General features: G+C 37.7%; 1 protein-coding gene across 4 annotated transcripts in view; it reads left to right on the top strand.

The window, feature by feature from the left end:
* The window catches only part of PTPRC (protein tyrosine phosphatase receptor type C), a 125,341-nt gene that overhangs the window by 74,341 nt on the left and 24,581 nt on the right, over positions 1-26,419 (top strand). For 3 of the 4 annotated variants that reach the window (XM_081224251.1, XM_081224250.1, XM_081224248.1), the window contains 6 exons: positions 5,531-5,650; positions 10,241-10,399; positions 11,569-11,783; positions 16,883-16,943; positions 24,917-25,025; positions 25,631-25,665. In XM_081224251.1, coding sequence (XP_081080377.1) covers positions 5,531-5,650; positions 10,241-10,399; positions 11,569-11,783; positions 16,883-16,943; positions 24,917-25,025; positions 25,631-25,665 — 699 coding nt within the window. The remainder of the gene's footprint in view (positions 1-5,530; positions 5,651-10,240; positions 10,400-11,568; positions 11,784-16,882; positions 16,944-24,916; positions 25,026-25,630; positions 25,666-26,419) is intronic. The other variant, XM_081224249.1, reaches the window with a different exon arrangement.

Here is a 26,419-nt window from a genome sequence, read left to right as displayed (position 1 = left end):
CAATATGAAAAGTTAGATAAAATGGATAATTTTCTAGAACATAGGAATTATGGACATTTGCCTAGGAAGAATTAGAAAATTGGAGTTATATATAAAATAATAGTCTAACACCTCTCCAACATCTTTACACTCCCTGTCTGCTTACCTCACCTGCCCTTTAAAAAAGAAAAAAAAAAAAAACAGAAAGGTAAGTTTACAGTTAGTTCCTATCCTATTCAAACTGTTCCACAGTATAGAAATCATGGAAAGCTATCAACTAATTTTGATTATTGTTAAGGTGGGGAATAGGCTAGGGTTACTCTTATGTGGATACCAAACTTGGACAGAGCTAAGGCAACTATAGGCCAGTCTCTCCTATGAACATAGTTACTAAATAGTAAATGAACTGTTAGCAAAGTGGATCCTTTAGTACATTATAAAATATGTAATTACCGAAGAAGTTATATGGATGGCAAATAAGCATATGAGAAGACGCTCCACATCACATGTAACTGGGGAAATTAAAATAACAATGAGATATCACTGCACACCTTTAGAACGGGCAGAATCTAGAACACTGACAATACCAAATGTCGGCAAGGATGGAGAGCAACCATCTCATTCGTTGATGGTAGGAATGCAAAATGGTACAGTCACTTTGGAAGACATTTTGAGGGTTTCTATAAAACTGAACATCATCTTACAATGCAATCCAGCCATCACACTCCTTGGTATTTACTCAAAGGAGATGAAAACTCATGTCCACATAAAAACCTACACATGGATGTTTATAGCAGCTTTATTCATCATTGCCAAAACCTGGAAGCAACCAAGATGTACTTCAGTAGGTGAATGGTAAATAAACTGTGGTCCATCCAGACAATGGAATATTATTTAGCACTAAAAAGATATGAGCTATAAAGCCACGAAAAGACATAGAGGAACCTTAAATGCACATCACTAAGTGAACAAAGCCAGTCTGAAAAGGCTACATACCATATGGTTTCACTATATGATATTCTGGAAAAGGCAAAACTGTGGAGACAATAAAGAGATCAGTGGTTGCCAGGAGTTGGAAGGGAGGGAGGGATGAATAGGCAGAACACAGAGGATTTTAGGTCAGTGAAAGTACTCTGTATGATACCGTAATAATGGATACATGTCATGTAATATATTAGTCCAAATCCATTGAATGTACAACATTGAGTGAACCCTAATGTAAAGTATGGACTCAGGTGATAATGACGTGTCAGCATAGGTTCATAAATTGTAACATAAGTACCACTCAAGTGGAGGATGTTGGTAACAGGGGATGTTGTGCCTATCTCTGTGCCTTCTCAATTTTGCTGTGAATTCAAAAATGTTCTAAAAAAATAAGGTCTTAAAAAAACCACCATTATTGAGTAAGATTTTTTCCAATAATGCAGGAATCCTGCAGCCTTTGAAAATAGCAATTTAACTATTTTACATGTTATTTTATTCAGGAAACAGGGGAAATTTTTCAAGACCATTGCCAAAGAAGCCACATTCTTAAAAAAAACCAAACCCACAAACTTTTGTTAGTTCACCTACTGTATGATTCACCCATGTAAAGTATAGAAGTCAGTGGTTTTTAATATATTTAGAGTTGTAAATCATCACCTGAATCAACTTTAAAACATTTTCATGACACCAATAAATAAATAAATAAATAAAAATAAAAAATAAAACCCACAAAAAAAAAGAAGCAACAGCAAAAAAACTGGTATCTTTTAGCAGTCACTCCCCATTTCCCTCCCACTCCCATATCTAGGCAATTACAAATTTACTTTCTGCTTTGATGGATTTGCCTAATATAGACATTTCATATAATATGTTGTCTTTTGTGTCTGGCTTCTTTCACTTAGTGTACTGTTTTCATGGTTCATCCATGTTGTAACGTATCAATACTTCCATTTTTTTAATTGTCTAATAATATTCCATTGTATGAATGTACCTTGTTTCGTTTGTCCCTTTATCAGTTGAGTGACATTGAGGCTGTTTCCACTTTTTGACTATTAAGGATAATGCTGCTATGAACATTTGTGTACAAGTTTTGTGTAGATATATGTCTTCGTTTCTCTTGTGTTTATACCTAGGATTGGAATCTGGGGGTTATATGGCAACTTTATGTTTTGTATTTTGAAGAACTGCCAATCAGTTTTCCAAAGTAGCTGCATCATTTTACATCCCCACCAGCAATGTATGTGTTCTCATTTCTTCACATCTTCATCAACACTTTTTTTTTATTTTAGCCATTCCAGTGGGTGTGAAGTGGTATCTCATTGTGATTTGAATTAATGAATAATGATCTTGAGCATAGCTTCAGCTGTTTATTTGCCATTTGTATATCTTTTATCACTATTTGCCCATTCTTAAAATTTGGGTTATTTTTCACTGAGTTGTAACAGTTCTTTATATATTCTAGACACAATTCAGATATATGACTTGCAAATATCTTCTCCAGTTCTCTGGGTTGTCTTTTTACTTTGTTGATAGCTTTTGAAGCTTATAAGTTTTTAATTTTGATGAGGTCCAATTTATTAATTTTTACCTTTGTTACTCATGTTTTTGATGTCACAACTAAAAATTCATTGCCAAATCCAAGGTTATGCAGAGTTATCCCTATGTTTTCTTCTAAGAATTTTTTAGTTTTAAGTCTTAAAATTAGCTCTATTTGTCCATTTGAGTTAATATTCATTTATGATTTGAGGTAAGGGTCCAACTTCATTCTTTCGGTATCCTAGCACAATTTAGTGAAAAAACTATTCTTTTCCCATTGAATGTTCTTTTCATCCTTGTCAAAATTAGTTAACAATAATGATGGGCTTATTTCTGGACTCTTCCATTCCATTAATCTATACATATAATGCCAGTACCACACTGTTGGTTACTGTTGCTTTGTGTAAGTTTTGAAATCAGAAAGTGAGCCCTGCAACTTTGTTCTTCTTCAAGATTGTTTTGGATATTTGAGGTCCTCTGAAATTCCATATGAATTATGAGATCAACTTGTCAATTTCTACAAAGAAGCCAGCCAGGATTCTGACAGAGGTTGAGTTAAATCTGTAGATCTATATGAAGAGTGTTGCCATCCTAACAATGTTAGTTTTCTGGTCCATGAATATGGGGTGTCTTTCCATTAATTTAGATATTCTTTAATTTTCTTGGAGAATGTTTTGTAGTTCTCAGTGTGCAAGTCTTATAGTTCTTTTGTTAAATTCATTCCTAGGTTTAAATTTATTCCTGCTTATAATAGTGGTGTTTTCTTAATTCCATTTTCAGATTGTTCATTGCCAGTGTGTGGACATAAAATGGACTTTTCTGTATTGATCCTGAAATGTGTTTCATTGCTGAAGTTGTTTATTAATTATAATATTACAGGACTTTTGACAGAACGTACTAAAGTGATTCTGAATTTCATGTGGAAGGGATAGCTAGCTAAGAGTAAGGCAACTTCCTAAATCCATGTCTCCAGTAGCCTCCCAAACAACTCATAACCATGAAAAAAAAAGAACCTACAGAAATACTATGTCCTCATGTAACTAGCAAAAATTTAATGCTTTTTGGATACTAAATACTAAAATTAGTACAGTCTTTATAAATCACTGTGACAAAATAGAAATCCCAGGAAAAAATATTTTATTGTTTATAAAAGTGCAAAGGCAATTCAGTGGGGGGAAGGATTTTTTTTTTTGGTTATTTATTTATTTGGATATTTATTTCATTATTAGATTTTTTATTTAGTTATTCCTATAGAAAAAAATAAATACATCAGCCTTTATCTTTGAACAAACACAAAGATTAACTCAAAATGGATTGTACAGGGCTTCCCTGGTGGCGCGGTGGTTGAGCGTCTGCCTGCCGATGCAGGGGACGCGGATTCGTGCCCCGGTCTGGGAGGATCCCGCATGCCGCGGAGCGGCCGGGCCCGTGAGCCGTGGCCGCGGAGCCTGCGCGTCCGGAGCCTGTGCTCTGCAACGGGAGAGGCCACAACAGTGAGAGGCCTGTGTACCGCAAAAAAAAAAAAAAAAAAAAAAAAGGATTGTACAGTTAAACACTAAATCTAAAACTATAAAATGTCTAGACAAAGACATTAGAAAAATCTTTGCTAGTTTAGCTTAAGCAATGGTTCCTTAGATGGACACAAAAAGCAAGAATCATAAAAGAAAAACATTTAGAAATCAAACTTCATAAAAATTAAACATTCTCGCTCTTTGAATAAAGTCACTAAGGAAATACGATTTTTTCACAATTCATACATTGTGAAAAAATATCCACAATTAATTTTTTCAACAGAGAGTTTTGTGAGAAATATAGAGAATTCTTCCCAATATAAAATAAGACATCAAGTAACCCAATTAAAAATGCGCAAGAATTTTGATCATACGCTCCACAGAAAAAGATACACAAATTGTCAATAAGCACATAATAATTTTCCCAATATCATTAGTCGACTGGTAAATGCAACTTAAAACAACAACCAGATGCTGATGACATCACACACCAACTAAAATGGCTAAAATGAAAAAGACTGACAATACTATTGGTGAGAATGCAAAGTAATAACTCAGCACTTTCAGTCCAGGTATTTACCAAAGAAGAAAGGACATGTCCTTTCCACAGAAAGACTTCTCCACAAATATCCATAGTAGATTCACTCACAGTAGCCAAAAGCCTGGAAACAACCCAGATGTCCATCAACAGTTGAATGAATAGGTGAAATGTGGTCTATCTTTACAATGGAATACTACTCAAGAATAAAAAGGACTAACTACTGACACATACAGTGTGAATGAATGAATATGAATGAATCTCCAGAACATTTTGTTAAGTGCAATATGCTGGACGTAAAAATGTACTCACCATTTGATTTTATCTATATGAAATGAAAGAAAAGATTAATTTAATCTATAGTAATAGAAGGCAGTACAGAGGGTGTTTGGGGGTGGGCAAGGGAACTGGATGGACTGGGAGGGGGCACAGAAGAACTTCCTTGGTTGGATAGAAATGTTTTATATCTGATTGCAATGGTGGTTATATTGATGCATATATTTGTCAAAACCCATCCAACTATACCCCAAATGGTCGGGTTTTCATGTAAATTATACCTTGTAGTTTTGATTTAAGCATTTATTACATTCTTCACCTCAAGTTCTGATGACTAGTTACTGGAAGTGATGACAAGTGCTACTCCAGTAGTGACTGTTAACTTTAGCAGCACTACCAGTAAGAGATTTCCAGCACAGGGAAATCTAGACATCCCAAGATAGCTGGACAATAATATAAATGAGAGGAAGAGGGGTTTTCAGATCTCTTCAAGTCAGTGGAATATTTAGGTTCCACAATGTCACCCTGGAGTGACACTCTGTTACATGACCTTATCAAACTTAATAAGACCAGATATCTTTCTTTTACTTTCATCATCAATTCATAATTAATCAAAATATGGCTATTAATAATGCATGCTAATAATATGAAGAACGTTTTCTCCATGTCTTTTTTCTTACATTTTATATTCTTATTCTTTCAACAGATCCAGGAATCCCTCAGAATATGAGTTGTTCTAACTTCAGTGCACATAACACATGGGTTACCTGGGAACCACCAGAACATTTTTTTCATACGTTCACTCTTTGTTATCGGAATGTTTCAGGTAACTTTTATAGAATTTAATTCCATATCAGGAAAGATAAATCAAAAATTAGAAAGCACTCCACACATGGATGGAGCTAGTGAGCCACGGAGCTCTCTACACAACAACCGTGACCGGCATCCTGTACGCCTTGGTTTTAGAACTACCTCCACTCACTACAGTCTTCCCCACCTCTGAAATGACTAAATCTCAGAGTATCCCCAATACTCATTTCTCGTTTTTGATCTTCTTCGTTCTAATCGTTACACTCCAAAGCTTAGAGAAAGAAAATCTCTGGAAGGTAATACTCATATCTGTCTTCCAAAAATTATGTAAGGGAGCTGCACTAGTTTGAACTCATCATTCTGGACTACAAACAACAACTTCCAAAACGTGGCCCACCTGATATACACAAAAAATTGGGTGAACAAAAATGAACATATGCACATTTAGCTACAGAGTTTGATGGCAGGTGGAATCTTGGAACACAGTTCTAGTTAGCATTAACTAACTTCTGCAGAACTTGTGCAGAAATAAAGACAGACCCAAAATGTGCTATGACTAGTTCAACCATTGGCCTCTCCCTCCAAATGAGACACTATTTAAGAGACCAGACGTCTCCTGGATGACGTGAAGTATCTAAAATACTTGTAGCAAAGAGTGGAGACCGTGGACCAGCTCAGAACAGACTCAGCACACGGAATAGCCCACTTGTCAATCCTTTATCTGAAGCTTAAAGTAGTATTGAGTTGGACATCTCACAGAATTCCATCTCTTTGTTTGGTGCATAGGAACCAGACATAAATTTTCAAATTTCGAAAAGTAGAAAGTCACTTATCTCCAGTGTGTTATTTTATATTTTGATAACATGTTGTTTTTGCTTGTTGTTTGAATCTTAATAAGAAAACTACTACAGCAAAGTTCAATACACATGTAGTTTTCAAATTAGCATAAGAGGACTCAAATTCTATGGAGAAGAAATACAGGCAATGTATTTGAAGTTATGGTAATTTGAAAAGTTATGTCTATGAGAAAGGAAAAATGGAACTTACAGGAAGATGAAAAATGGAAATGACAGGAAGACAATCTGTAATCTAATAGATTACAGGAGAACAGTCTGCCTCACTGGACACCTCTCCTACAAATTTTCTTTTCTTGGTTTCTGTGTGAGCACATTGTTTGGTTTTCTGTTCTTTTTTCTGAAATTTCTTCTCACTATCCCTTTCTGTATTCCTTACTTTCTATATTCTCTCTCTACTATAGAGTATTTTGTATGCCAGAATATATGGTGGAAATTTATGGAGCAATATTTATTGCTTCTTTGTATTCTATACCGTTTCAAAAACCTGTCTTTGAATAATTAGGCTTAGAAGGACCTAATGTGTTAGTTATTGCAGTCAGATGAGTTTTTGTTTGATTTTTACAATGAGTACAGCTCCTTCTTATTCAGTGCTACCCAAATTTATGATTCTCCAAATATAACACTTGAACAGAATGGGTAGGGAGGGAAGGGGCAGGTAGGCAACATCTGGCTTTGTGTGTCCTCTCCAAAAGTTGGTTGGTAACTAACTGAACCCAGTCTCCACTGTGGCTCATGCACTGACTCTGCTCAAAGGACCCTTTGGAAACAGCTCATCCCCAGTCCTCTGTCTCTTGTTGCTATCATACTCCACTGCTGGGAAGAGGAGCGTGCTCTGTCTTGTCTTCTGGTTCATCACAAGCACAGGTCATGAGATCCTCTTCTGTATTATCTAAGTCAAAGAGAGATGATCAGAGTATAGCATTGTTAGAAAAATTCTTTTAACTACTCTCATTATTTCAAATAAAACCACTATTAAAAATCCACAGGAAGAAAGTCAGTGAACTCCTATGGCAATTTATATTACTTTTAATTAAGTATTAAATTCCTTTTGTTATTTCCTCATTTAATCATCACAGAGACTCTGAAAGCTGTAGACTAAAAAAGGTAGAAAAATGTAACTGACATTTATTTAGTTTTCTCTGCTTGTGGGGTGTTTTTATAGTTTTTTTTTTTTTAAGATTTTGTTAAACGTTTCAACAATGACTCAGAGGAGAGATGCATGGATACGTTCAGAGTTCATACGATGCCCTGAGGATCACAGAACTTAAAATCAATGCTCAAATTCAACAGCTTGGACTGTGCTTTTTTCACTACTGTAAGTTCATGTTTGAGCATGTGACACCCTGTGCATCTGCAGTATTATGTATTAACTTAAAGTGCCAAGTGACAGTGAAGTTTCCTCAGTAATAAGGAAGAGACCCTGAGTCATTGTTGCATTCAAAGGACTATTTCTCAAAAGTTACTGAAACCAGTGTGCACCCTTCCACATCGCAGTGATGTTATTGGAAATGCTTTTGTTTATTGCCTTTTTGCTTAAACAACATAAGAGAAAAATTACCTCTTATTTTGGGAGGTGGCAGTGCAAAACCCTTTGGGGATCAATGGGTTTATACTATTTTGCATGGTGTTCAGAAAAATACTTTAGAGCAGTTTAAACTGGGAAGTTTTTAATGGATTTCCTAAGGTATTTGCTAAAAAACAAAGAGGTGACAAGTGACGAAGCCAGTATCTATCTAGCCATTTCCAGTGCAACAGGCATGACTTGAAACTAGATGTATCCCTGTTGCCCTAAGGAAAACTAAATTTCGTCACTAAGTCTAATAACGTCTTTACCTGTGCCATTCGACTAGTGCTTCTGACTTCAGGGTCCTGAGGAAAGGTATCCCACATGGAGGCAGAGAGGCTCGTGTAAAATATGTTGACCTTTCAACCAAAGCTTGAAACCCTTGGCAACTGGAAATGAACATTCCAAACCATCTTTCTAAGCACTGAACACTTTGATTCCCCAAACAGCAATGTCTTTTGGAAAAAAAATGTGTTGTTCAAAATTAAATCAACAATTTGATTTTGTCAAGCTGGCTAAGATGAAAGCATCACAGAACAACATAAATGAAACTTATTTTGATGCAGAATGGTTGTGAGATTACATCTACAATCATACAAAATTAGGTCACTGAATGGAAGCCAGATGGACCTTGAGAACGACATTTTGACATTTGGATTGTAGCTGAGTTAGAAGTTGATCCTTGTCCTGACAGCCAGACACCATATAAGGAGTTATGGGTCAGGGGGTGCAACCTGTCCCTCTCTAGAACTCACACCTTTCCTGTCCTCAAAGACAATTCTCACTAGGAACAGGGTGGCTGAGCTGGCAGGTATAAATCAACTAACTCAGTTTTGGGGATTTCTGAGAAAATAGACACTTAACCAGGCTAGAACAGACACTTTATCTCACTTACTGTTTATCACCCCATGGTGAGGTAGAGATATTGCTATAATCTCCATGTCATGGATAAGTAACTGAGACAAGGAATTAGCACGTGCTAAATCTTCCCTTACACTGTTTCTGCAAGTCCATTGGCATGTCCACCTAGACCAGAGAATTAAAGTGTCCAAGAGGAGGAAAAAGCTTGACCCCATTGCAGACCCTTGTCCCCCTCTTCTACCCCAGACAATATGCACAGCGGTGAAGGGTAAAGCATGACCTCTGGGACCTCAGTGTCCAGGTTTCATCCTGACTCTGTTGTTCCTTTCCTGTGAGATCATGGACAGATTGCTAATGTCTCTGTGGCTCAGTTTTCTCATCTGTAAAATCGGATGACGTCAAGAGTGCCAACCTCTAGGGTTGTGGTGATGGTGAATTAATTCACATAGACCACTTCAATACATGCTTGGAACACAGCATCATCTGTTCATTGTTTTCATAGCTAGTGGTATTATTATTATTATCACTGTAACATGCTTCCTCTCTAACCTTCTTTTAACCTGTCTTTCTTGGTGGCACTTGGCTACTCAAAAATAGTCAGTGGCAGTGATTTTTCAACTTAACAAGTGCTAACTCATCTGTGTAAGCAAGGTCCCACATCCCACATTCCTACCCAGCCAGAGTGTGCTATCCTAGTCGGGCTCGTGTCTAAACTAAAAATGCACCTTCTTTCCTTTGTAAAATCTTCTTTCCTCCCTTACACCTACTCAGCCTCACTCATCTTTCAATGATCAGCTCAGATTCTACTGCCAGTGTGAAGCTTTCCTTCACTGTTTCTCCCATGAATTACTATAGTGCTCAGATGAACAGGGCAGAGGATACTTAGTTACTGGTGATCAAATAGATTTTGTATCTGAAGTCTATAACAGTGGCTCATACCAAAGTTCAAAGTTTAGAGGTTAAGTATCAGAAAAGGAGTTGCCAAAGTATTGGAAAAAAGACTTTCATAATATCCACCATGAGCTGTGTTTTCTCAGAAATAAAAGAGATCATAGGTAAACAATATGCCTGAGCTTATTAAATATGTTATGTACCAAATTAATTATATGAAACCATCATTTTTGAATATTTGAGTTTATAGTAATCACATTTGTTCAATGCATTTGCTGATAATTGTATGTATTTCTGAGCACCAAGGATGTTTTCATTTCTCAATCACTCAGTTTGGAGTCGGCTTGGAATGATTTACTGTAGACACTAAATTAAATATGTGCTAATCCTAACTTTTGATGACTTACTAAAAGTTTCCATTTTTTCCCCTAAGAAGAAAGATGCCACACTCTGAATCAAACCACAAATACAGTTAATTTGGAATATTTGAAACCTTTTACAACGTATGAGATAACATTACATGCCTCTGTCAGTGGAAGAGTGGAACGTAATGGAGCTGATGTGAAGTGTGTAGTTGAAACAAAAGCAACACGTAAGTTATAAGCTTTAATGCTTTTTTCTATGAACAGCAAAGTCTTAACCCGTTAAAACAACATGTCCACCTTTATGCTTCATTTGAGAAACACACTGATCTGGAACATTTGTTAACATCTAGGGTTTATAATAATTTAAAACACAACAATTTAAAAACTCTCATCCTGGGTTTTCTCTGTATCCTTCAGGTATAATCATAGAATTGTAAGAATGAAGCCTGAGGGCATATGAACAGGTACAATTTATAAGATTTCAGGCAATTAAGTATCTAACCAACTTAGATAAAAATGTGTTATCTATTGTTTTCTTTATTCTTTAGAAATATCAACTGCCATCAGACACCCAAGGACGCCTCACTCACAAAGCATCCACTGCTTGCATGACCTCATGAAACAATATTTTGTCAGCATTTTCTTCTCCGTTACAATGAACTACATACTATTTTATTTTATGTCACATTTTATATTCATTTGGTTCTTGCCCGCCCGTGGGATGGCTCCATAGATTCCAGGTCCAAAGCTAGATCTGTCTCTGGGGTGAATGTGAACTCCATGAGGTCAGGGCAGAAGAAATACCCCTGTGTAAGGCAACAGCTATGGCTCCAGAAACCCTACCTGGCACCAGGCTCACAGAGAAAAATTGTCCTCTTCAGGGCCAGACATAAATGCTCTTAATGTCATTTAAATTCTGGTTTCAAAAGTCCAGGTCCTCAAGCGTTATGCTTTTGTTATTTTCCTGAATGTCTGTGCTGTCACAGAAACAAAGATGATTCATTGCTGCTGAAGAATCCAGCCAGGTATCACCAGGGTCATGTAAGCATTTCCAAAAGGAGGACCTGGACTGTTTGTAGGCCTTCGGGGTTTCCCCTCCCTGCCCCTTCACTCCTTTCTTCTCTATTTTCTATTTCTACACACTCTCTTTGGGGCAATTGCAAAAAATCTCATGGTTTCAAGTACAACTTACATGCTAATATTCATCAAATGAATGTGTAATTTATTTTCAGATGTTTTGTTATAGCTTTTTATGTATGTTCTATCCTAACTTCCCCATCTGTAACACCCAAATAAGCACTTAAAACAGTTTATACAGTACACATATATTGTCCAGTAATTTAAATATGCGTTTACCAAATGATTAAAAATAACAAATATTTCTTCATTTTGATAGGTCCAAGCGAGGTCACGGGCTTACGTGTTTCAAGGAAGACAGATAATAGTATGGCTGTGACCTGTAGTCCTCCTGAAGACTTTAATGGCCCCAAGACAGGGCAGTACCATTTGAAAATCAGTATTGGAAATGACTCGGCTGGAAAAGAATTAAAAAATCAAAAGTGCACATTCTTGGTAGAAGGTCTTCAATATTCAACAAAATATACATTTCAGGTAAGATTACAATTTCCACAATCATACATTACTGATATACATTATAGTCATTATTCTGCAGTATTTAAATAATACTAACACCAGTGCTCACTCAAGCTTGAGAAGCTCTGATGTCTAACGGAATCACACTTTAAAAGTGTAAAAGTTTGACTCCAAACTTTTCATCTCTAGTACATAATACAGTTGTTTACAACACATATTTTGTTGGATTATTTTTGACCTTTAACATGATTTACTTATAGCTAAATTATTGCTCCCATGTCAAGAAGCACAACATTTTATGCACAGTAGATTATTCCTTTGCCACAACTTTTATTCATCTAGGCTATTTATCTTTACTACTGTGACTTTTTAAAAATATTTAATATTTTATTTTTATTTTTTATTTATTTTATTTTTGGCTGCATTGGGTCTTCGTTGCTGCGTGCAGCCTTTCTCTAGTTGCGGCGAGTAGCGGCTACTCTTCGCTGCGGTGCATGGGCTTCTCATTGCAGTGGCTTCTCTTATTGTGGAGCACAGGCTCTGGGCACGTGGGCTTCAGTAGTTGTGGCACACGGGCTCAGTAGTTGTGGTACACAGGCCTAGCTGCTCCGTGGCATGTGGGATCTTCCCAGACCAGGGCTCGAACCCGTGTCCCCGGCAGGCGGACTCTTACTCACTGCGCCACCAAGGAAGCCCACTAATGTGACTTTTTAAATTACAACCATTTTTTACAGGTACATTGAGATTAGAAAATTGCAGAAATAAATGTAAGGAAATAGCAGTGTACACAGAGAGTTAAAAAGCTCACCCATAAGCTCGCTGTCTCCTGCTCATATTCTGTGTGTATACTTCTAAAATGGGAAAACTCAGTCTTTTCCTCCTGCTGGAGGGAAAAACCTCTGTTCATTCTATCTCCTGTGTGGTCTTCACTATAAGAAACACAGGGAAGCATTTCCAAAGAAAACCAGACACCTGAAACACTTCACTTCTGACACTTCTGGTCACCAAATGTGTGAAGGTTTTTCCCCGCATCAAGCAAGTATCTGTGACGCCAGCTGGGTGTCCATTCAATTTCGACACCATCTACCCAGAGGTAGTGTCAGATTCCACAGGTGAGGGGCTCAGTCCCACGAGATTGGTCCCACCCCTACGTCAGAAGACAATGACAAGTAGGAAGTCCCCACCACTTTGTAGCTCGATTTGGCTGCAAATCAGGGGTTCCCATGACCCACTTCCTTGGGTTTGATTAATTCACTAAAGCAGCTCACAGGACTCAGGCAAACACTTACATCACTTACCAGTTTATTAAAGGTTTTGAGAAAGGATACAACTGAACAGCCAGATGAAGAGATACATAGGGTGAGGTCTGGGAGGGTCCCAAGTGCAGGAGCCTCTGTCCCCGTGGAGTTGGGAGTGTGTCACCCTCTAGGTGTGAGTGTGTTCCCCAGCCTGGAAGTCCTCTGACCCCAGTACTTCTGGGATTTTATGGAGGCTTCATCACATAGGCATGATAAATCATTAACTCCATTTTCAACCCTTCTCCCTTCTCAAGAGAATGGGGGAGGGGAGGGGCTGAAACTTCCGAAACTAATCATGGCTTGGTCTTTCCGGTGACCAGCCCTCGTGTGGGAGCCATCCAGGAGCTCACCCAGAATCAGCTCAATAGAGTAAAAGACTGTCATCCTGGAAGTTACAAGGTTTTCTGCAGCTCTGTGTCAGGAATCAGGGTCAAAGACCAAAGACAAAAATGTTCCTAGCGCTCTTATCAGTTAGGACACACAAGGGTTTTGGGAGCTCTGTGCCAGGAACTAGAGGGAGAGACAGATGTAGATTTTCCATGATCTCACAAATTCCTTAATATGAGCACACGGTTTGATAAACTGCATGTTTCATAAGTCACTGTATCGCGAACATTTTTCCATGTTAAATATTCCGCTACTAGTTTTTCATGTTTGCATAAGATTCTATCTTACGGCTTTATCACATTCTACTAACTATGCCTTTTTTTTGGGGGGGGCTGATATGCGGGCCTCTCACTGTTGTGGCCTCTCCCGTTGAGGAGCACAGGCTCCGGACGCACAAGCAGCCATGGTTCATGGGCCCAGCCGCTCCACGGCATGTGGGATCTTCCCGGACCGGGGCACGAACCCGTGTCCCCTGCATCGGCAGGCAGACTCTCAACCACTGCGCCACCAGGGAAGCCCACTATGCCTGTTTTGACAACAGTCAACAAACACTCTTACTGGGAAATAACAACATCTTTGAATATGTCTTTTATCATTTCTGTCTGAATAAATTCCCGGAAATGAATGTATTGCGTCAAAAGGAATTTACATGTATTTTGAGAGTTTTTATGATACTTTTTCTTTTCCCTGTCGAAGTTACCAAATTGCCATTCCCATGGCAGTGTGTGAAATAACTGCTATGGAGAATCTCACCAACACTGCGCATCCCCTTTTCCTTTGATATTTAGTGGGTGGAATACTGTATTGGCATCTCTTTTTGTTTTTATAGGTTTTCTTTACTTACTGTTGAGGAGAAATATCATTTTTGTTATTTGTCTTGTAGTAACATCCTTCCTGCTCCTTTGTCTACTTTTCTTTGGGAATGCTTCTTGGCTATTAATAGTATTAAACTCTTTGTCCTATGACTTGCAAATTTGTTTTCAGTGTATAGTTTGCCTTTTAATTTTCTTTATAGCACTTTAACTCATACACAATTTCCCCTTTTATTTTTATTCAGTCAAATCTCTCACTTTTATTTCTGGTTTAATGGGAATTTCCACAGTTGACTGCTTAATGTCATGTTGACAATCTGCTTCACATTCTTATCACTTAAAGAAGTGTTTAGGTATACATAAGCTTTCTTGTTTTGTTTTTGTTTTAACCAGAAACGTAGGTTGAACTTTATCAAATGTGTTTTATGGTACTATGTTGGGTCTACCATGGTTGTGATGCTATGGTGTGATTTGTGTATATGCTGAATTATAGTGATAGGTTTTCTAATGTTGAACCAGTGTCACATTCCAAGAAAAAAACCCTGCTCTGTCATTGTGTATTATTCCTTTAAAGTATTATTGAGCTCAACAGCTTAATATTTTATTAAGCCTTTATGAATAGACATTCATAAATGTGGTCATTTAATAAGTGGGTAAAGGCAACGCTGGCATAGGTGGGGACACACATCATTCTTTTCACATTTTTGTATGAAGGTTATGCTAACCTGATAAAACAGGTTGGAGACATTTTCCTGTTCTGTGTTTTATAACTTTAAATAATACAGGAATTATTAGTTCACGGAAAAATGTGTTTTAGTCCCTTTAACACAGAGGGATTCTTTGAGAATCATTTACGTTACCTTTCGATATTACTGTTTTGTTCAAGTATGTTACCCTTTTTGAGTGAGTGTGCCACTTATATTTTCTCAAAGAAGAGTCGGAATAAAAGAAATACTTTGTTATTACCTATTATTGTACATTTCACTTCACCTCCCTCAGTGCCCAGGAAGCTCCAGGCACACTGGCTTCCTTTTCTTTTCTCCAAACACTCAGGTTTTACTCTCTTTTAGGCACTTGACTCAACATTCCTCTCTTTCTAGAATTTTCTTCTCCCATTTGTCAATGATGATAAGCTATTCTGGAAAAATATAGGTAAACACCGTATTAAAATGCAATCTCAAGATTCAAATTATGACACAATTATTCAGTTATCCTTTCTCTTCCTCACTCTTCAAAAGACTGCCTCTTGTTTTCTTCACTGCAGTTCCCATAACTTGTTTTTATGTTTATTTCAGAATCCACTGCTACATTTATACCTTCATGAGGGAGCAATCATTTTAGCTTTATTCATCATTGTGATCTCTGGTTAATAAATTAATACAGTTGTTTTTATAATTGTTGATGTATTACTTTCTTTTATTGTAGGTTTATTTTGATATTCTGCTAGTTTGAGCATTGAAAGTGATTTTTGACCATTTATTTCTTTCTCCTTTTTTTTTTTATTAACTAAAAAAAATAAAGCTACAGATTGTTCTTTGGTAAAATTTTGACTCTATCCCATGTCTATATTACTTATTACTAATTTCTCAATGACTGACATAAAATTTAATGAGGGGATTTTTAAAGTAGATTGTTCTTATTATTGATAATTTCTAAAGTATATAATTGTAATTTGGAAGAATTTTTAATTTATATTTTTTTTTAAAGAGACTTTTCTACATTTCTGGTTCCTGAATTTTTTGTTGCAATTAATTATTAGTTTAAAAGGATGATTGGCCTTTACAATTTCTGCCCTTTGGAATCTACAGTATTTTTTACAGCTCAGTGTGTGATAAATATTTATGAACACTCTGTGAGTACTGAGGATATTATATACCCTCCGTGGGGTAAAAGCTTAGGTATATATTTTCCAGATTTATTATTAATCTCTTCTATTAATACTCTTCAGATCTATTTTTGCTTCAGCTGTTTTTTTTGCTGAAGATTCTTAATGCTTTCCTGCTCCATGCTGTTTCCTTGTATATCTAAATTGTTTTGCTTTATTGTGTTCAATATTTTGAACTACTTATGTCTACACTGTAGAGTTTACCCTGTATCAGCAATCTTGATAATTTTAACCCTTCTGAACTAAATATCACTTGAATATAAATACTGTGATTCTTACATTATATTGTTTCCACTTAGCCTTAAAAACTTTTTTGTACGTTTTATGTATAACTCTTCTAAAGAGTATACAGCAGAATTTCCTTTTTAAAGAAACATGAAGATGTTAGCCTATTAATAGGGAATCAACTTTAAATGATGAAAATTTTGATATGTTGGATTTTATTCCTTCATTTTCACTTATTCTTGCTGATTATAACTATTATTATTATTATTATTATTATTATTGCTAAATGGGCTAAGATTTCTTTATATCCTTTTCACTGGTAAATATTTTCTTTAAAACATTTTGATAATAAAGTATTGACATAATCTTGAAGTTTCAACTTTAAATTAAAGTTAACCAGTATATTTTTTATGAAAATAAACAACAATGTATGACAAATATGTATGTGTTATATTGTGATTCATAAATTTACACTAGAAAACTATTTTCTCTTCTATTACTGAAATTCAGGTCTTTTATCACAATGGGAAATATCCTGGTCATCCAAAAATTGTTTCAGAATCAACATCTTGTAAGTCATCACTTAGCTATTTATTATATTTATATTAAATATATAGTAGCACTTAGCTTTATTATTTTACATTCCTACTCATGTTTAATTATTAAATGTTTATATTATATATTTTCCAAAAACATTATTTTAAGTTGTGTGTGCAAACAGATGTACAGGTGAACACCATATTAAAATATAATATCTTAAATTCAAATTAAGATATTAAATTATTAAAAGAGTTCATAAAATAATTCATAAAGGATTTATCTGCACAGACTAATATTATGGTTATGCTTACAGCATTTCTTCATGTTAGTAACAAGCATGTTTGTTTTGTGTATGTGTTAGAAATTGTCACCTTATTTTATTCTGTCCCTCAAGCATTTGCTTAGCAGAAGCAGGCATTGCATACAAATCTGTGCTGATTTACCCAACTAAGCTAGGATACACATTCCCTAATAACAGTATGGCTTTTTAATGTTTTGTCACTAATATTTTAAAATATTTTAATCAAAATAAAGGTCACTCTAGAAAAAAATCACTGAAATGAAGAAAGCCGTGTGTCACCTTCCTCCACTGGTTGTTCTGCTCTCCAAAATAACCACTTTTCACCATTTCTGTTTTCAATTCTCCTACAGTTTCCTCCATATATAAAAGCGATATTGTCTGCTGCTCTTTCTAGAGTTTTAGTGTTGCTTATTGATCTGAGCCTGTGGAGGAAGAAGACTTAGCACACGGCTTTAAGTTTTCTCTACTTGTTAGCTTTGTAAATTAAATTAAATTAAATTCAAAGCTCCCGGTGTAGTGTTACGAAGCACAGGCTGTTTCTGATGTCACCTTGCCACTTCTCCATCTTTGTCAACTAACCACACGTGCACAATCATTAATGCTTCATTTTCCCAAATCTTTCCCAAGAGGGAAGATATAAAAACAGCTTATTTTCCAAACTGCTTTACTAAGTCCTATACAAAGTTTTAGTTCTTTCTGCTCAGATTTATAAAATAAAAGCTCCTAATGTGAAATGCCAAACAAATTCAGCCAAGTATCTTTGACTTTATTTCCATATACTTTTCTTCTATAAGCCCTTACCATAACAACAACTTCATTCAGTTTTTCTGATTATGTAAATAATTTATAGCTACAGCATTTGTTCTTGGGGTCACAGACTCCACTGGACATTTCATACTCTTATCTTAATAAGCCAGGCCTGGCACCATTTCCCTCAGAGAAACACAGAGTGGGAAAACCAGCCAGCAAGGGGGTCTGGCCAAGAAAATCCTGGTAGAATTGCCCACTGCAGTCCGGGGACTATGAACTCTTTGACCCTCTAGAGGCAATTGAGCTATAAGACTGAGGCCATATGTGTGGGAGTGACCCCGGCTTAGAAGACCCACGTATCTCTTATAATATTTCCACAGGCATATCTACCAGATGTGCCAACAGGGATGCGCCCAGTAACAAGATGTGCCAGGGGTTAGTGCATTCAGGGAAATCAAGGCCAGGACTTCCCACCAGGACACCATCATTCATACATAGACCTCCTGTCCAGATGCCTTTTGGAAATCAGGGATTGTGTTTACATTAGCAATGTTGCCTGGTGACACAGCTACTATCCCATCTTTATCAGATTTCTACTTCAGTGGAGCTAGAGGGTTATCCCATGCTTCTTTTTTCCCATAAAGTAGAAAAAGTATTAACTCTTTGCTAACAATAGCATTTTCATAAGAGATAAATAATGTCTTCACATTTTAATACTGTCTTAATTTTAAGACACATTTTAATGTCTTCACATTTTAATACTACTCCAGGGGAGGTCTTGGGTTTCGAATTGCAAAAGCACAACTGCTAGAAATGTATTACTGAGTTTCTCTGGTATCACATTCCATCATCTGTATTTTGACAACATTCCCAATTGAACTCCTGAGGTCCTTTTCTTCTGGAACTCTCTGACGGTACCATCATAAAATTTTCCTTTATCAGTTTCCCATTTTAGAATTGCTGTATTTGAATCTCATGGTTTTTTGTTTTGTTTTGTTTTGTTTTGTTTTAATTTTACTGGTTTATATCTTCTAGTGTAAGAATAAAATATTCTAATTTCTGCAGGCATGAAAATATCTCTATTCTATTCTAACATAATCAATATTTTGCTGTGGCATAGATTCTAAGTTTAAAACTATAGAATTTAAAGTATTTCTGTTTTGTTCCCCTGCATACAGTTATTCTTTCTAATGCCATCCTGCTTCTCATTCTTTTCGTATGTTCCCTCATTTTATTTTCTCTCTAGAACTTTTAGGATTTCCTCTTTATTCTTGGTCTTACATGGGTCATTTTCACTTATTTTCCTGGATGCTACTGGCTTTCATGACCTGGAGACTTGTATCTCTGGGAAGTTTTCTTTGTTCCACTGTCTTTTTGCAGTCTTTTTGGAGCTCGTCTTAGTCACATTTTGGAATCATTAGTTGATGTATTATTTTGACATCTGCCTTTTGTGTTGAGGGTTTCTTTGAGAGTTCCGTTCTCATGGGCAGTCTGACCATAGTTACAGTGACACAGGGGAGAAGGTGATTAGAAGTTCTGTGGCCCTTACGGGGCCGTATTGACTGAGGAGATTCTCTGTGCTTTTACTGATTTATTTTCTCTGGCATCATTCATAATCTCCAGAAATGAGTCCACGACTAGTCCTCGTCTTAAGGTGGAGGGTGCGATGGTCCCTCAAGGGAGGGCACAGAGCCAGTGTCCAGCCATTCCACGTGCAGACACTTGTTTTTCCTGCTTCACTTAAGTGCTGGGTTTCCTCCCTTCTCTACTCAGAGCCTGATTTTACCTCTAGACTCTTACCTCTTCCATTCAGTTTTTCCAAAGAGTAGCCTTGTGTCTCCTCCCTGTTGTGTCTTTCAAGAGATGCCCGATTTTTCTGTAAATAGACACTCGATTGTGCCATTTTGGTCTTTTGATTGGTTTCCACTGTCCATGGCACCTGGGAGCTTGAGGCCCAGGTGTTCTCGGGAAGGTGTGTGTCCCTCGTCACCACATGCTTCTCTGGTTGTGGCTTCCTCTCCTTTGCTTCCTACCTTCCAAAACTTGCCGAAATCTCTCAACCTCTGGCTCCCCGTCTCCCATCCTGTCTGCCATCATGTATCTTCACCCTGGTCAGTGTTACAGGGGCTCCTAGAGAGAAGGGAGAAGAGCAAGTCTTAGGCCATGAGACATATTTGAAGCCTTGGTTGTTCTATTATTAATACATTTATGGAGGCACATCTGATGCTACATGATGTTTCTATAGAACCAACAGCCCTAATTAATTGCTATGGATTGCAATGTTCACTCAACATCATTTGGTGCGTTTTTTTGCAAAATGTCTAGTATGTGCTGCTGGCCTTCTCTTTTCCACTCGATAGATAGACATACATATAGACATAAATATAGATATAGATATAGACACAGACACGACACATATATAGGTATCCTCACCTCACCTTTCTAAAGAAGATCAAATCATTCCCATTTTATAGATGAGAAAATTTAAACTCGGACAATTTAATCAGTTTGCCCGTGTTAAGAGTCAAAGAAATGTCAGAGCCAGGATGCAGACTCAGCTCTGACATCTGACAATCTCCATCTGAAATTAATTTTCTATGTTCCTGTTTTTATGAATTTCCAGTTAGAGACATCTGGAGCATGAGACACGCTGTTTGCACAGCCGTTGGCCTGGCTGAGTCACTCCATCTTTCTGGTTGTAGGAGAAATGTCTCATGCTCAGGAAGTCTTCCACGGACCTTATAGAAAATAGGTTCCCCTTACTTTCTTACCACTCTATTTTTTTCCTTTAAATATAAGGAAAATATATAATTATTTTATTTACCTGTCTAGCCTTTGTTTTCCCCCAAAGATAAGGAAAATTCCCTCAGAACTGGTACATTTTTATGCCCTATTTGCTGCCATATCCCCAGAGACCGTCACAGTTTTAGGACACGTAGCATTTGCTCAGTCAGTATGGGATGAAGAGGGGTACCAATCAATTAAGGCAATGATGGATACTATAACAGATAAGCCCCCAAATCCCAGTGAAATAACAAAACATTTCTTTTTTTTTAATTTAATTTTATTCGATACCTATTATTTGAGAGACAGCATAGTGTCTTTTTTTTTTTTAAAGACACCAATTGTACTTGAACATTTGTTACTTTTTTTAAAAAATTATTTATTTACTTTTGGCTGTGTTGGGTCTTCGTTTCTGTGCAAGGGCTTTCTCTAGTTGTGGCAAGTGGGGGCCACTCTTCATCGCGGTGCATGGGCCTCTCACTATCGCGGCCTCTCTTGTTGCGGAGCACAGGCTCCAGACGCACAGGCTCAGTAGTTGTGGCTCACGGGCCTAGTTGCTCCGCGGCATGTGGAATCTTCCCAGACCAGGGCTCGAACCCGTGTCCCCTGCATTAGCAGACAGACTCTCAACCACTGCACCACCAGGGAAGCCCGGCATTTATTTCTTACTCCACAACAATTGGGGATGTTTGTGGGCATGTAGAGGGTGGAGTTCTGCTCCACACACCATTCAAAACTCCAGGCTGATACAGGGGCTGACCTCTCCCACACATGGCTTCTGAATTTGTGATGACAACCACCATCCAGCCAGCAGTTTGGAGAAGAGAGGTGGTGAAGGGTCTCTTCAGAGGGGGTAAGCACCAGACCCAGAAGGCTTATGTGCCTTCTACCCTTATCTCAGTTACCTGGACACACTTAACAGAAAGGAAAGCTGGTCCAGAAGGAAGAGAAAAGAGGTGTGCTTAAGAGTCAGCCAGTGTCAGCCACAAGCAGGAAGGAAGGAAGCAAGGGAGGGGAGGAGGTTGTTGCTTCAACCACACTGAACTATACGGACTGTCTCCAGGCAAAATCACAGGGAGGTAATGTTTTGTATTAGTTTTCTCTTGCTGTCCAACAAATCACTGCATGCTCAGTGGCTTTACACCACACCTGTTCATTAGCTCACAATTCCGTAGGTCAGAATTCTGGCTCCATGTGACCAGGTCTTCCGCTCAAAGCTGAAATCTAGATGTTGGCCAGAATGAGTTTTTATCTGGAGAATATGCAGAAAAATATTTCCGAGATCATTCCAGGTTGACGGAGTCCTGTTTCTTGCTGTTGTGGTACCGATGACCTGATTTCCTTGCGGGCTGCAGGCCAGGGCTTGCACTAACCTCCCAGAGGCCCCTCACGTTCTTTCCACCTGGCCTCCTCCATCTTCAGGCCAGAGCAGTGTGAGTGATCCTGGTGCTTCAGATCTCTGACTTCTGCTTTTAAAGAACTCATGATTAGTTTGGGCTCACCCAGAACAATTTCCATGTCTTCCAGTCCCAACTGACTCGATGCTTGAATTCTCTCTGCACAATCGCTTTGCAGCAGTACCTAGATTAGTATTTTCTGAAGTAACCAGGACCTGGAAATCTTGGGCACCGTAGCTTGGAATTCTGTTCACCATATATTTCCTTCAAAACACCCAGTCTTCTCAGCCTACCCCTGCCTAAAACGTACAATTTCTGTATTGCCTTAGAAACATGACTGAAGAGGGTTGAATTTGTTTCCTCACTGAAAATAGTAAGAGCACTAAGTCTCTCCCTGTCTTCATGAACCATAGTCATGGTAGTGAACCCTGATGGACTGCCCCTCATCCCCTTGGGTCCTCCACTCCCTCTGTGTACAATGTCAATTTATAATCCATCATTATGGATTAACCATTAATCCATAATCTATAATCCATAATCACTCTCTTGCAATTACTCTTGAATCCCTTGATCCTGTCAACCAAAACCCCCGATGTAACAGTTTTCTTCTTTCTCTCCTGCATCATAATTTCCCCTCTGTGCTGGATGGATCTCATCAAGATGCAGTTGTTAAAAAAAACAACAAAAGACAGCAACAACCACAATATTTCTTTTGACCCTATTTCCTCTTTGCCTGCCACCCTATTTCTTTACCCCCTGCACCTCCTAACAGTAAAGCTCATTTCATCCTATTTTACTTGTGAGTCCCTTTGAAGGTTCCATCTTTCTCCTCCAACTTTTGAATACTGGAGTGTCTCAGGACTCAGTCTTGGGATTTCTTTCCTCTCTATCCAATTTTAATTTCCTGGTGAATTAGTTAATCTCATAGCTTTAAGTAACAGCTCTGTATTGAAGACTCTTAAATTAATGTCCAGTCCCAGCCCCTTTCTCGTGAGATTTATAGTAGGAGAGCCTCATATCTGCATATCCAGTTTCCTACTTGGCACCTCCACTTGGACATCTAATTTTTTTTTCAGACTCTCAAATCCAAAACTGAGCTTCTGTTCCCCTCAGAAGGCTGCTCTGCCCACAGCCTTCATGATCTCTGTTCACTATAGCGCTGGATGACTACTTCCCCTAACTCCAGAGCCGTCAACCTCATCTGAACCACTGTCATATTTTGCCTGGGCTATGGCATTTTCAATAAGTGGTCGTAAGGATCTGTATAATGCACACCTTAGAGTTTGTTACTCCTCTACTCAAAATCCTGCAAGTGCTACACCTTTAACTCCAAAACCCGTGTAACTGGGAATTCCCTGGTAGTCCTGTGGTGAAGACTCTGCACTATCACTGCAGTGGGCCTGGGTTAGAACCCTGGTTGGGGAACTAAGATCCTACAAGGTATGCAGTGAAGCAAAAACAAAACAAAACAAAACAAAAAACAACAACAACAAAACAATGTAACCTTAAAATGATTTACAAGGCCCTCTAACCTGACCCTCATCCTCCGCCGACTCCTGGCCATATTCTCAAATGGCATCTCCTGGGCCCATCTCTCCCTCCCTCCACTTCAGCCTCTCTGGATCCTGGATTCTTGCTGCTCCTTGGACACGGGGCATGCTCCTGCCCCCAGGCTCTCACCTAACTACACCTGTGCCTAGAACAAGCATCCGTCAGTACCTCCTTAGCTAACTCCTTACCTTCCCAGTCTTTATCATCTTCCAGCCTACTTTACCATTTGCTTACTTATTGTGTATATTCTTAACTGTCTGTCTTACGTCCCAGAACATCAGTACCATGAGGACAGGGGTATTTGTCTGTTTTGTTCTCTGAGACATCTTAAGTACCTAAATCAGTGTTTGACACACACTAAAGACTCAAAATACTTTGTGTGAATTGTGAATAATTAGTACTGATTATGCTCCAGGCATGGTGCTAAATGTTTACAGCGAATCAAACTCACTTAGCCTCATTTTAGGAATGAGGGATGGAGACACAAAGATAATAAAGATTTGGGCCAAGGTCCCAACTAGGAAGTGGTGGAGCTAAGTCTGGCTCCCTAATGCCTCTGTGGTACTTTACTGCACTTTCACTGCAGAAAAACAGTATGACCTACTTATTCAGGGCAAAGGATATTTCCAATACACTCTCTTTTCTCTGTCCTTCCTCCAAGAAAGGGTGTGATTTCACATTAAACCTTAGTGAAAATACATGTCAGGGTAAGTCTAATCCCAACTGTAGAATGAAATAATTTTGTCCCTTGGTTAACTGACTGTATACCTCAATGAGCAGGTTTATCTCTGTGGGGCAGAGACCTTTCTCATCCCCTTAAGAGGCTACCTACTTCTGCATATAAAGTTAAACTATAGGAGGTTCTCTCTGAGAATTGTAACTAGATTACCTCTTCGATCCCTTCAAAATGGAGTGACTGAAAGAAAGAGAATTAAATTTAAATGATAGTATCTCATAAAAGGACATTATTTGATAGGAAGGAAGATAATTGCTCTTTTATGCTCTATCACTCTTAAAATATGAAATGTTTTATTGGTTCTGAACAATATAGGCAAGATTTACAAAATCAGGAATGTATTGTCTTTGATCTCATTCTAAAAAATGTATTTTTGAAAACTTCAGAAGAAATGAAAACGTTAAACTGTAAGGTGATTTTTTCAAAGAATCCAGCAAAATATTTGACATAATAAGCTCTCTTTATGTGTTCCTTTTCATTTCCAGATAATTCTAATGCACTGATCATATTTCTGGTATTTCTGATCATTGTGACATCAGTAGCCCTGCTTGTTGTTCTCTATAAAATCTATGATCTGCAAAAGAAAAGATCCAGGTAAGAGTTGATTTTAAGATGAAAAAATAATAATAGTAGTAATAATGATGAAAACCCACCTATGAGGCCAGTTTGGAACCAATTAAGTGAAAAATGTGAATTCAGAGACGACAGCACAAAGTCCAGGACATCACTGACCTTTTGATCAAAGACTTTCACATGGTCTTATTGGTTTATATTAAATATTAATATTTTCTACATTCACTAATAATTGGACGGATTTCCTTTAATAATAACCAATGAAAGAATGTCTTTTCTTTTTGTACAAAGTGGTCAGAGAGATCTAGAAATGACAAAGGAGAGAAGTATCTAGGGAAGGATGTGCATTCCTCTGTCCAGGAACAACTACATTTTACAAAAACCAAGAGTTTCCAAATAAAATAATGTGGTCAGTTATCCGAGTTTGGCTGACCACCCGTAATTGGTTTCTTCCTCCCGACTTTTTCTCCCCCCCATCATCCCCTCTCATCCCCTGCCCTTTTCCTTTTTTTCTTCCCCACCTCCACTCCCTCCTTCCTTCAAGACATTCATTAAACATAAATTGATTGCCAACTTAATTCTATGTTTCTTAAGAGTATGCAAACTTACATTTCTTATTTTCACAGCAATTTAGATGAACAGCAGGAACTTGTTGAAAGGGGTAAGTATGCACATTTTTTACTGGTGATTATCCCCCTCCCATTTGAATCTACTCATTTGAAATAATAATTCAATATTTTAAAAAATCTAACCTGGACTTCCCCTGTGGATACAATGATGAAACTTAAGTTATGGTTTATTCAACCAGCAAGGATCTATGCATTTCCCAGAGTATGCCAAATATTGTGCCAGCACTGAAAATACATCAGTGACAAGCCACAGACTCTGCTTTTAAAGGTTTAGAATCTAACAGAGGAAGAGAGACATGTGGACAAATATGACAGATTTGATAGATACCATCGTCGTGGACTGTGTGTGGTGCTATAGAAAAATGGAAGATGGAAAGCTGATTGTGGAGAAGGCAGGAATATGGGTCTTCTAAGATTGTGGGGAAACACTGAGGAAAGAGCAGATGGAAAGCCACACAAATGAGGAGTGAAAGTGTATGCACATCCGTGCAAGGGTGGGACACTGGCGGTTCCCACTAAAGGCACAATGATGGACATGACACAAGATTGCAATTTGACTTAGGAAATGAAAACATATTCCCTTTTTCTATCTTAAAATCTTTTACAGTACTTCTTTCATTTCTCTTTAAAAATGTGATTTTGGGTCCATTTAAAGGGCAGGAGATAAAGAAGTTGATATCATGTTTATAATATAGGAAATGGTTTGTTTTTTTCATACTCAAGACAAGAAACATTTCAGAACTCCTCTATCTGGTTTTAACTTGTCTCGGAAGGGTTTCCCTCTGC

Source organism: Mesoplodon bidens, assembly GCF_964165515.1.
Source record: "Mesoplodon bidens genome assembly, chromosome: 2".
Classification (NCBI taxonomy): domain Eukaryota; kingdom Metazoa; phylum Chordata; class Mammalia; order Artiodactyla; family Ziphiidae; genus Mesoplodon; species Mesoplodon bidens.
Note: the sequence above shows the minus strand (reverse complement) of the source record. Positions and strands in the feature narration are given on the sequence as shown.